General features: G+C 35.8%; 1 protein-coding gene across 6 annotated transcripts in view; it reads left to right on the forward strand.

Annotated features, from left to right (window-relative positions):
• LOC127848352 (myosin-3-like) overlaps positions 1 to 11212 on the forward strand; it is a 69497-nt gene extending 58285 nt beyond the window's left edge. For all 6 annotated transcript variants that reach the window (XM_052380772.1, XM_052380774.1, XM_052380773.1 and 3 more), the window contains 5 exons: positions 3453 to 3524; positions 4389 to 4478; positions 5890 to 5999; positions 7185 to 7284; positions 9920 to 11212. In XM_052380772.1, coding sequence (XP_052236732.1) covers positions 3453 to 3524; positions 4389 to 4478; positions 5890 to 5999; positions 7185 to 7284; positions 9920 to 10222 — 675 coding nt within the window. In that variant the 3' untranslated portion in view covers positions 10223 to 11212. The remainder of the gene's footprint in view (positions 1 to 3452; positions 3525 to 4388; positions 4479 to 5889; positions 6000 to 7184; positions 7285 to 9919) is intronic.
• Positions 11213 to 13365: the final 2153 nt, after the last annotated feature.

Here is a 13365-nt window from a genome sequence, read left to right on the forward strand (position 1 = left end):
ATAAGAGATCATTCTTTTTAATTCAGTCAGTATTCACACAAAAATGTGTATAGTTAAGTCTCAGTGTAAGGAATATGCCCTTAATTGGAACATTAAAGAATATAATATGGAGTAAAACTTGGCTTCGTCCTGTCTCTATCTACATTAGCCCTCATGTAGAACAATTTGTTATGGATAATATTACAAGGCGGAGCTTGTATATATTAAAGGGCTGGAATCATTATTCCTTGTTCTAAATATTAAGAAAGGCTTGAGTATTTCTCAGCATAAGAAACAAACATTTTGACTGTGGTTTCTCACCAAGAACTTTTCGATCCTTTTGGTTAAGGGGATATTTTAGTTTTCCCAGAAAATATAGGGGCCAGCTAGCCACACATTTTAGGGTCCACTGGCTATTTAGTGCACACCTGCTTATTTCATCCATGGTTCTTGATCATTCATTGGTGCCTCGCCCTTCCACGACTAGGCCAACATACTGAGACTCACTCCAGAAAATGGGGTTTAGTGTATTTGGGTTAAGTGTTGTTCAAGACTAGCCTATGCAGTCAGCTCAGGCTGATCAAGAACAACACTTTCTGCTTTTATGGATTTTTTTGTTCACAGTTAGTCTCTCTAAACCAAAATCTAGTATAGTCGGAAAGTGTCATCCCTGATAAGCCTGGGTGGACTTCACAGGGTAACCTGGGAGGACACTTTTTGCTTATGCATGGTCTTTTTTCTTTGACCTAAAAAGAGTCTTGAGAAAAAAGTTGTATTTTGTGGTTACTGCATTTTATTGACAGATTTTTAAATATTTATCTTTTGAAGTTAAAATGATTTTAACACATGAATTTGCTTAAGAGAGGTTGAATAGGTTGCACTTCACTAATTTGCTGTTTGTTTGTTTGGTAAACCAGGAGCAGGAAAGAGTAAGCTGCGCTTAACCTGTTTTGTTTTAATTACATACTACCTTGTTGTGATTTATTGTCACATTATTTATTCCCTTTTAATATATATGTGTCATAACTTTATAAAGTTAAAGTAGATGTTTTGTTATTTAATTGGGCTTTTTAACATCTTTAGCTTGGGTTTGATATTATAAATTAGAAAATAGATTTATTTATAGATATCAAACTATACCCTCTTTGACCTTTTCATTTACTTATATTAATATATTTATTGTATATTTATGAGATATCAAACTAAACTCTCCTTGACCATTTCATTTACTTACATTATCTAGTTGTTGTATATTTATGAGATAGACTCATTTGCTATAAAATGCTGTTAAACCATGAAAATATCTTGTATTGATAATTTTCAAAAGTGTGTCACTGGTTCAAAAATTGCCTTGACTTTCAGCTTGGTTCACATTCTAAATCACTATTATTATCAGTTTTTTCTTTGCAATATTAGTCCCCATATTTTTTCATTTAAACATTCTTTTTTATGCTAAGGAAAGAATAAGGCAAGAAAATGTTATTTTATTTATGATGAACACAAGTTTTAAAACTTAATTTTCCATGATTTCTTATGAACATCTAATATGATCTTACAACAAAAAAAATCCACTATTGTTCCCAGTTGTTGTTTTAATGATTCTGAATCTGTAAAATAATTATACATATTATAGACTTGTTTTGCAAAAGAACGCAGTTATATTTTGAAAGATATACACTGGATATGACTTTTCAATGTTATCTTAATGATCAACAGTTATCTTAAAACTAACAAGTGTTTAATTACCTATTATTCTGTCCTGTCAAAATGCCTGTTTGTTAAATTGTCCCTGCATATAGACTTTGTGTTGATGAATTCCATAGTATATGAACTTTTCCATTCTCTGCTTCCGTAAATGTGTATAAAAATACCGTCTGAGATAAACATCAAAGCTGACAATCAAACACGTAAATAAAGAAAGCCAGAGGAAAGGTTGGCTGCTTTTTTTTACACTTTAAAACCCTTTATAAACCATATTGTACATATTTCCTGTAGGGATTTTTTCATGCAGAATACTTTCTTATGTAGGGAGATTTAGTAACAGATTCAGTATCTTTAATGCTTTAAAATATTACAAATAAAAAATTCTAGTCTTAATTATGAGTATTTCTTTGAATGTTTTCCTTTTTTTTCAGCCTGTATGTTTGCATACCGTAAAGTAACCTATTTATTGTACATCACAGTCAGAACTGCATGTTGTGAAGTCATATTGCATTATAATATTGCATGTTTGATTGTATATAGTTTGCTTGTTATCTACTGGTTATGTAATGTGTTTACGATGGACCGTTAAATGTAGTTGATAATTTTAACAAGTAATGAGCATGTAAATTATTGCACATAAAACACCGTTTAAACAAAGGTATATAAACATAAAATTTTGTTTAAAATGTGATTTCAAAAATTGTCATTTTTGTGGAACAGAAACAGAAATAATTGTTTGTTTGAAATATTTGTTTGATATTTATCATAGAATGATAAGAGATGCTCTAAAATCTTGACAAATCATTCATTTTTGAAAAATGTTTCAAATATTACAAAAATAAAATATGAGCTTATGTATGTACAAGTTGTACATAATTAAACAGTTTTCTAGTTTTATGATATGCTCAGCTAACACATCTTGCTTTTAAAGATACACATTCATTTAGATGTATACCTTTAACAATTCTAAGTTTGGTTATTAAAAAGATTTACCTTATTTCATAACAGTCTTCTTTTTAAAGACTGACATTTGAGTAATAATCACAGAACATCTCACTTTTGATGTTTTTTAAGTTACATGTGTTTTATGGATCATATGGCTTGTTTATCATTTATATTGATAATTAAAATAGTAGAATTTAGAATTGCATACATTAACATCTTGTATTTTAAGGATTATCAAATAATTCAAGGTGTAAGAGTTTAATAATGAGATGTGCATTCAAATGCGTAATCTAACATAACATTAAATGTTGGAAGAATAATAATGTCATGTTTGGTAAATACAATTTGGTATAATGAAGAAGATATATCTTTGATATTTGATTCATTTTTTTGTACTATATTTACTGCATTCAAAAGCATGTACTAAGATATTTTTTTTGTCAAATGTCAAATTACTATTATCAGCATCAGAATCTTATCTTTACAAAAGCATAAAGTAATCATCTCAAAACTTCTATTAAGTGAATTTAAATGATGTCATGTCTTGTTCTTTTGCAAAGTTGGAAAGATAACACATTATCTGAGATAAAAGCAATTATTTTTCCTTCCCTTTAAAGGCAGTTTCATCTTCATTTTATTCAAAGCCTACCCTTTGCTGAAGTGTACCCTGATGAGAGTTGTCACTGAAAGAAATCACAAAGTGCACTTAATGATTACTCACTATGAAAACTGATATTTTATTAGAAAGTTTTTAACAAACAATAAATTTTAAGTTTTCTATAGAGAAAAAACATGCTGATAAGCCTCTGATTGGCTTTTTTCAGAGTTTACTGCGCAAATATTCAGACCATGCAGCGGACAAGGAACGCCTGGATAAATGTTCCCAGGAATTGCAGGTACCTTCTACACTTTTAAGACATGAGTTTTAATCTATTTATTTTTTCTTGATTGCATCAAAAAGCCCAAGTCTTATTGGAACACTCATCTGTCCGTTTCCTTGATAGAACAAGTAATTGATGTCTATCGGCAAGATCTATAAAAAACGCTTCCACAGTGGAGATCCCAGCCCAAACCAACGACCTTGCTGTTGCTAGGCGGACACCATATCCATTACAACATGGTGATCTGTACAAAAATTGTTGTAGTTTACAATAAAATGATTTATTAGAAATAAAAATACCGTTATTGTTCTAAGACGAGTTTAAGTGGAATATGGCCCTTTGTCTTTTTTCCATAATTAATTACTGGTATATTATCCCACTATTTAGTGTTTTAAACTTCTCTTCAACTTTGGGTGTAATCTTGCGCAAACTTTTACATTTTAATAACCTTAATGTGTAGATGATTTTAAACAAAGAAATTGTGACTGCAACCATTTTTGTCAGACTTATGGCCTTTTGTTCTTTTTGTCTACTGTAGAATATTATATATAATAAGAGTTGCTTGAAAATGTCTGTGTCTAATCACATGTTGTTTTAGCAGTCTGTGTTCGTTACACATTTCTAGTACACAAAATCTGGACGAAACTTAGCAATTATAGTTTTCTTTACCATATCAAGATCATGTTTGAATTGGGGGTCAAGTGGGGGAAAAAACTAGGTCACCCGGTCAGGTTTTCAACAATTGGTATACCTTGAAATCAGATGAGGGCACTAGAGCCATCTTAGGCTTTGTGATTTAGAAAAGTAGTAAAATGTATGTTTCATTTTAAAATGAAATATCTATCACAGAGCAAATATTGTGTTTTGTTTGTATCCTAGGAAACCAAAAAGGATCTTGCAGATGTGAAAAACAGTTACAATGAGACGTGCCAGCAGTTGGCGAACATCACACGTACACTCACTGACACGGTTTGTAGCCATCAAATGTACCAACTAATGTGATAGCAGTAAAGACATTAGTTTCATACATCATTGGACGCCCGCAAGTTATTGTAAAATAAAGAAGAGATAAAGAACAAATACACTTGGGATCTGAAAAAAACTTTGTTAAATGCTGAATTTCAATTACATGTCAGAATTAAAAGCGTTAACAAACACTGATGTTTTGTGTAGAGTAGATGTACCTTATGGCGTTTGATGTTTTCTTTGCATGCATAAGCTTACGTTTTGTTTCCAGATGGGCATTTGTCCTTTTGTATACATAGTTACTCTTTATACCCTGTTGTTTTGTTGTGCAGAAAATGAATCTGCTAAAATTTATCATTCCTGCATATTTATACACTGTTGTTTGTTGAACAGAAGATGTGTCTGCTGAAAGTTGATAACTCCTATGTATTTGTACACTGTTATTGTGTTGTACAGAAAATTAATTGGCTGGAATCGGAACATTCCTCTGTATTTTACCCATTTTTTTTAAAGAAAATGTTCCTGCTGGAATTCTATCATTACCCTGTATTATTCACTGTTGTTTTGTTGTACAGAAGATGTTTCTGCTGGAATTTGATTCACTGTTGTTTTTTGCACAGAATTTCTGCTGAAATTTGATAATTCCTCTGTATTTTTACACTGTTGTTTTTTTTAACAGAAGATGCAGCTTCTTGGGTTTGATTTACTTTTGTTTTGTTGGAAAGAAGATGCATCTGCTGGTGTTTGAGTCGCTGTTGTTTTATTGTACACAAGATGTGTCTGTTTGTGTTAGATTCACTGTTGTTTGATTGTACAGAAGATGCATCTGATGATGTTAGATTCACTGTTGTTTTATTGTACACAAGATGTGTCTGCTTGTGTTAGATTCACTGTTGTTTTGTTGTACAGAAGATGTGCCTAATGGTATATACTTTGTTGTTTTGTTGTACAGAAGATGTGCCTAATGGTATATACTTTGTTGTCATGTTGTACAGATGTTTCTGCTTGAGTTTCATTAATTGTTGTTTTTTTGTAAAGTAAATGCGTCTGCTGGTATAATTATACACTGTTGTTTTGTTGTACAGGAGATGCTGCTTCTTTCGTTTGATTCACTGTTGTTTTGTTGTACAGATGTATTTGTATGTATGTATTCACCATTGTTATGTTGTACAGTAGATGTGTCTGTTTGCTTTGTTGCACAGAAGATGTGTCTGGTTGCCTGTACTTATACACTGTTGTTTTGTTGTACAGGATATGCGTCTGGTTGCCTGTACTTTTGCACTGAAAATGTTTTGTTGTACAAAAGATGCGTCTGCATGTTTTGTTGAACTGTATATGCGTTTGCACACTGTTGTTTTGTTGTACTGAAGACGCATCCGCTTGCCTGTATTTATACTGTTGTTTTGTTTTACAGAAAATGCGCCTGCTTGCGTTTGAGGAGCAGTTTGACCTCAAGGTACAGGAAGTGGATGAGAAGTACCAGTCACGAATCAATGATCTGCTAACAGAGAAAACAGAACTCAAGTGAGTCTTAACCTGTTGTTTTTTTGTTTGTTTTGTTTTGTTGAAAACAGAACTCACTGTTTTGGTTTTGGTTGCTTAGGAAACAGTGACTATTTTGTTTATAAATTTTTAGTCTCCTACTGGTTTTCACTTAAGAAGCTTAAAGGTTGCTGTGATTGTTTGGCAAGTGTTATGGGTCCCTAATATGTGTTCCATTGAAGGGGTCAATAGGTTTAAACTTTGTTGCTCCATCCATCAGACCTTGCATCTGCATAACCGTGATTTCTCAAAAAGTATTGAAGAAACTTGATTGAAACTTGATATCGTTACAAAGGGCACATTGAAGACCATAAATTACCTTTTACTTTACACCCATGGTCATTGGTCAAGATTTTATTATGAAACAAAATATGATCTTCATTATACCCCCTAATACAAGGTATAGACTTTATACTGAGATAACCATGGATGTTTTTCCGCCCCTCTGTCTGCCTGTATGTCTGTCTGTCTGTTACTCCATCAGTCTGTCTTTTTGTCTCTCTGTCGGTTCCTCTGCCCAACCACTCACCCTCACGCCAGCCCGCCCGTCTGTCTGTCCGTCGTCTGCCTGTCTCCAATATTAGCACCGTCATCAGGTTCCCGGAATCCGTACGTTCCTGTAGCAGACAAATCAATGCCATCAGTTTCTCTATGATTTTGATGGGGATCTCTTTTATATTTAACATGGTTTTCACAAGAGCTGCAGCATAAATACAACTTGACAGACTATCAACTTAATTTATTTTCAGATAAAATAGATCATAACAGAACAGGACTTTTTATAGCTTAAGATCAACTACGAAAACCATGCTCCAAATGTAGGAATTGCTTAAATTTGTTGTGCTTTTATTAGGATACGATACAAACTGGTTTTATTATCTAGATTCAAATCGTTTGCAGTTTACCGATTTATACTTATATTTCAAGTGTATATATTGAGATGCACATATTTTTCAGAAATATGTACACACTGAGATACTCATATAATGCAGGCATATGTAGTCAATATCAGACACATGTACCAAGACACCCATATATTTCAGACATATATGCCAATAGGCATATATATATCAGAGGCGTATACCAAGACGCATGTATATTTCAGAGGCATTTACCAATATGCACATATATTTCATACGCATATACCAATGCGCATATATATTTCAGACGCATGTACCGAGCCAAGTGTGAGGAGATCTATGAGGAGAAGTTGCTGTTTGAGAAGGACAGAGTGGAGAGAGTTATGACTGCCAAGGAAACTATGAATGTGAGTAGGGCCCCATAGATGCGAAAAGCAGACCATGAATGTGAGAAGGGGATCATGAATATGAGTAGGAGGCCATGAATGTGAAAAGGAGACCATGAATGTTAGTAGGAGACCATGAATGTGAGAAGGGGACCATGAATGTGAGTAGGAGACCATGAATGTGCGTAGGAGACCATGAATGTGAGAAGGAGAACATGAATGTGAGAAGGGGACCATGAATATGAAGAGACCATGGATGTAAGAAGGAGACCATAAATGTGAGTAGGACACCATGAATGTGAGTAGGGAACCCTGAATGTGAGAAGGGGGTCATGAATGTGAGAAGGGGACCATGAATATGAAAAGTGGATCCTGAATGTGAGTAGGGGACCATGAATGTGAGTAGGGGACCATGAAGGTGAGTAGGGAACCGTGAATGTGAGTAGGGGACCCTAAATGTGAGAAGGTGACCATGAATGTAAAAAGTGGACCATGAATTGAATGTGAGTAGTGGGCCATGAATGTGAAAAGAGGACCATGAATTGGAGTAGTGAACCATGAATTTGAGTAGGGGAATATAAATGTGAGTAGGCTGGGAAGATGGAAAAGGAGGGGGTAGAGGGGCGGGTGGAAAGATTCCTGACTGCCAAGGAGACCATGAATGTTAGTAGGGGCCATGAATGTGAGAAGGGGCCATGAATGTGAGTAGGGGACCATGAATGTGAGTTGGGGACCATGAATGTAGGTAGGGGAACAAGAATGTGACGAGACCATGAATGAGAGAAGGGGACCATGAATGTGAGGAGACAACGAATATGAGTGGGGACCATGAATGTGAAAAGGGGACCCTGAATGTGAGTAGGAAACCATGAATGTGAGTAGGTTACCATGAATGTGAAAAGGGGACCATGAATGTGAGAAGGGGACCCTGAATGTGAGTAGGTGACCATGGATGAGAGAAGGGGACCATGAATGTGAGTGAGGGACCACAGGTGTGTAATAGGAGACCCTGAATGTGAGAAGGGGACCATAAATATGAAAAGGGGACCACGAATGTGAGAAGGAGACAATGAAGGTGAGAATTGGACCATGAATGTGAGAAGGGGACCAGGAATGTGAGAAGGGCTCAGGAATGTGAGAAGATGACCATTAATGTGAGTAGGAGACGATGAATCTGAGTAGGGGATCATGAATGTGAGAAGGGGACCATGAATATGAAAAGGGGATCATGAATGTGAGTAGTAGACCATGAATGTGAGAAGGGGACCATGAATGTGAGTAGGCGACCATGAATGTGAGTAGGGGACCATGCATGTGAGTAAGGGACCATAAATGTGATTAGGGGACCATGAATGTGAGTAGGAAACCATGGATGTGAGAACAGGACCATGAATGTGAGAAGGGAACCCTGAATGTGAGAAGGGGATCATGAATGTGAGAAGGGGACCATGAATATGAAAAGTGGATCCTGAATGTGAGTAGGGGACCATGAATGTAAGTAGGGGACCATGAATGTGAGTAGGGGACCGTGAATGTGAGTTGGGGACCCTGAATGTGAGGTGACCATGAATGTAAAAAGTGGACCATGAATGTGAGTAGGGGACCATGAATGTGAGAAGAGGACCATGAATGTGAGTAGTGAACCATGAATGTGAGTAGGGGACCATAAATGTGAGTAGGCTGGGAAGATTGAAATGGAGGGGGTAGAGGGGTGGGTTGAGAGATTCCTGACTGCCAAGGAGACCATGAATGTTAGTAGGGGCCATGAATGTAAGTAGGGGACCATGAATGTGAGTTGGGGACCATGAATGTAAGTAGGGAATCAAGAATGTGACAAGACCATGAATGAAAGAAGTGGACCATGAATGTGAGAAGGAGACACGAATATGAGTGGGGCCCATGAATGTGAATAGGGGACCATGAATGTGAGTAGGGGACCATGAATGTGAGTAGGAGACCATGAATGTGAGTAGGGGCCCATGAATGTGAGTTAGGGACCATCAGTGGGAGTAGGACTTACAGAGCAATCATGAATGTAAAATGCAATGGGGGGAGGGTTGTTTGACGGGGATGTAGGGATGGAGCTAGTCCTGACTTCAAAATAGACCATGAGCATGGGGCGGTCCGTGATTGAGTCTTTGATCAGAAATGCTCATTAGATCTATTTTGTACTTTTCTTAGGTATTATGGATATCAAAGGAAAATAGATGGGCCCTTGTTTATTAATCTTTCCAAGTCTTTGTTAATTGTTTTGATTCATATACATATTGTCTTTTTGAGTATGATAATAGAACATGGTAAGACAAAATTCTGTCACAACTGATTATGTTTGTAGAGTTTCTTTGTTCCTATATTTGAATGAAATTATTGATCTGTTAAAAAGAAATTGAATACTTGGTAATAGAAGACATGCAATGCTGGAAAGCATTATACACTTTTTTACCAGTGTTTTAAAATGGTTAGTTATTTTGCATCATGCAAAAATGGACTAATATTACAGAAATACATATGTACTTCAATGATAAATTTTTAATTCAGCAGTATTTTTAATAATTGCCAGTATGTGACACTTTCAATATCAAACCTTTTTTAAAGTCCCTTATTAAATTTGAAAATTTAACCATTTTTCAAAAGCCCTTTCTACTCTTCACAACAGAAAATGCTACAATCCAAACACAAGGCAAATGTGAACCTCGCTCCAACAATGAAGGAAGCACAGGACCAGAAGAGAATTCAAAAGGTTCGCCCGGGAAGCGCACCCATCACTAAGGGTGAGACCGTCACTGCAGCCCTGTCTGCCGGAGAGACTGGGCATCTGGTACACGCGGAGGCCCAATATGTCCGCCCGACTGTGATACTGCCAGAAGACTCGGAGGAAATTCAGCGACTTCGAGCAACTTTGTACGAGGAAGTGAAATCAAAACCGACCCACGAGAGTATATCAGACAGTGTACCATGATGTGTTGAATAATATTTTATATGTAATAATTTTGTGGTGTGTAGCCTCATGGAACCAATTTCAGAGGGGATGGGGCAGTGTTGCAAAATGTTGCAATTATGTCATGGTATTATATTGTAACGCTGGTTTACACTTTTTTTATGTAAAAGGCTCAGATGTATCATGCTCTTTAAAGTTAATTTCTGTTTAGTTAGTGTATATTTTACCACTTTTTTAGCTCGACTATTATATATCAAATATATATAGTGGAGCTATCCTACTCACCCCGGCGTCGGTGTGACCGTCTGCATTAACGTTAGCGTCTGCGTTAGCGTGCAAATGTTAAAGTTTTCGTACTACCCCAAATATTTTCTTTGTCCCTTGACATATTGCTTTCATATTTTGCATACTTGTTAACTATAATGACCCCAACCAATAAACAAGAGCAGACAACTCTATCAAGCATTTTGTCATAATTATGGCCCCTTTTCCACTTAGAATATGCAGCAAATGTTAAAGTTTGCATACTACCCCAACTATTTTCTTTGTCCCTTGACATATTGCTTTCATATTTTGCATACTTGTTTTCCGACATTACCCCAACCTATAAACAAGAGCAGACAACTCTATCAAGCATTTTGTCATAATTATTGCCCCTTTTATACTTAGAATATGCATATTATTGATAAATCTTTGTAAAAAGTTTGCCTACTACCCCAAATATTTCCTATATCCTTTGACATATTGCTTTTATATGTTGCATACTTGTTTACTAACATGACCCCAACCTATCAACAAGAGCAGACCACTGTATCTAGTATTTTGACATAATTATGGCCCCTTTTACATTTAGATAATTGAACATTTTGCTTTAATTGCCATAACTTCTTTATTAATGATCACATTGTATTATTACTTTGACAAAACAACAATTACCTGAATACCACAATGGATTCCACCCAAACAATACCCCACGCCCCTATCCAGAATCTCTCCCCCCCCCCCCCAATTTTTTTTTTTTTAACATCATCTAATAAATTACCCCACCCCACATTATACCTCCCTCTCACCCCCCCATACCCCCCCCCAATTTTCTTTTTAAACATCTAATAAATTACCCCCCCCCCCCCCACACATTATACCCCCCTCTCACCCCCCTTACCCCCCCCCCCGCCCCTCCCACATTTTTTTTATTTTTTTCCTTTTTTTTTTTTTTTTGAAAGATCGTCTAATAAATTATTGAATATGAACAATTTCCCCATGATGTCTTATGTTATACTGTCAAGCACTCCAATCGTCAAGCGCGCTGTCTTCTGACAGCTCTTGTTAGTAAATGCATTCAGAATTGAATTTTCCGGAAATTATTTATGATAATAAATGTTCCATTATAGGTGTTTTTTGTAATTTTGTAAAGAACTATTATGCCCCCATGAAATTCAGAAAATGTTATAAAATAACTAATGAAAATCAATTCTATTTGTGTTGCTATTTAAAGTTTACGCAATCACATTGTGCTTATTGTGACCTTTTTGATAACGTTTTTATTTTTGGTCTGTTGTCAAATCTTACTTGGTAAACACCTTAGAGGCAACATAGTCATTTATTTCACAATTTTTATGAAATTTTCGCGAACTGGTTTATATGAGGACAGAGACGTAGATAACATCTACGTCTCTGATGAGGACAAAACCTAAGAATCTAGGTCAACGTGTACAGACTAGTTACAATGTGTTGTATGTAATAAATATAAATACTGTTAAGAAATTTATATTAGTCTCAATACAATTTCATGTTTTGTTTTGTATTTAAATCAAGTCACATACATTTATTGATTTCGGATTTTTGAAAAACATTGCTTTGGTTATAGTCTGATGTGTGTGCGTTAAATCTGTGCATTGGTCAAGTCACCAATTCATTTTAAAGTAATGTCCAACAAATATTTTTTTACAGTAGTTATCACTTAAATTATATAGTATAACATTTTTATATGGACAATGCAGAATACATGATGATTGTGTTTAAGTTAATATTTTATTTGTGGCCTTCTTTTATGATTGTTCACTGCCAATGTTGAATTGATGATCAATCAGAGTAATAATGTATGTATCCAATGAAGCAACTTCTTAAAAAGCTGACAAAATGTGCCAAACAGTATTTTATGTAATTGTTTGCCTTGTTGATAGAAACTGAATTCTATTCCTAAGCATATGTCCAATGTTTCTCATTTCTAAATTTACCAGTAATAAGTTAATGTCAATGGGTACCATTTTCTGTATTTTCTATTGTGCCTGCAATTTAATAAAAATGTGACTGTGATATTTTACACAACAGATCTGTTTTATTGTGATATTATGTGTATTAGACATGTTTTGTATATATGTGTCTTTTTCTGTAAAAATTTGGCAAAATGCATGTGCGTAAAGTGTCGTCTCAGATTAGCCTTTGCAGTCCACACAGGCTAATCAGGGACAACACTTTACGCTTTAATAGTATTTTTGTTTAAAGGAAGTCCCTTTTTACCGAAAATCTAGTTTAAGCGGAAAGTGTCATCCCTGATTAGCCTGTGAGGACTGCACAGGCTAATCTGGGATGACACTTTACACACATGCATTATACCCAGTTTTCTCAGAACAAGACACATAGATTGTCAATGCTGTTATTAACCACTAGTCACTAACAGTGTGCATAGATCGTTTCCCTCTCAGATGTGTTTACCTCAGGCTTATGGAAAAACATATGAGCCACGTTTTGCTAAGATTGATTCTAGGATGTATCCAAACAGTTTAGCTCCAGATATGCCTCTGCATCAATAAACTCTGAAGAATAATCATAATGTTCCCTTAAGAGGCAATGACAATTTAAATGCCTTAATAGCAGACAGGGTGGCTCCTGACCAGACTGGGCAAGGCAATGAAACCTTGAATGCCTTAATAGCAGACAGGGTGGCTCTTTACCAGACTGGGCAAGGCAATGAAACCTTGAATGCCTTAATAGCAGACAGGGTGGCTCCTGACCAGACTGGGCAAGGCATTGAAACCTTGAATGCCTTAATAGCAGACAGGTTGGCTCCTGACCAGACTGGGCAAGGCAATGAAACCATGAATGCCTTAATAGCAGACAGCGTGGCTCTTTACCAGGCTGGGCAAGGCAATGAAACATTGAAT

This window comes from Dreissena polymorpha, chromosome 10 (assembly GCF_020536995.1).
Source record: "Dreissena polymorpha isolate Duluth1 chromosome 10, UMN_Dpol_1.0, whole genome shotgun sequence".
Classification (NCBI taxonomy): Eukaryota; Metazoa; Mollusca; class Bivalvia; order Myida; family Dreissenidae; genus Dreissena; species Dreissena polymorpha.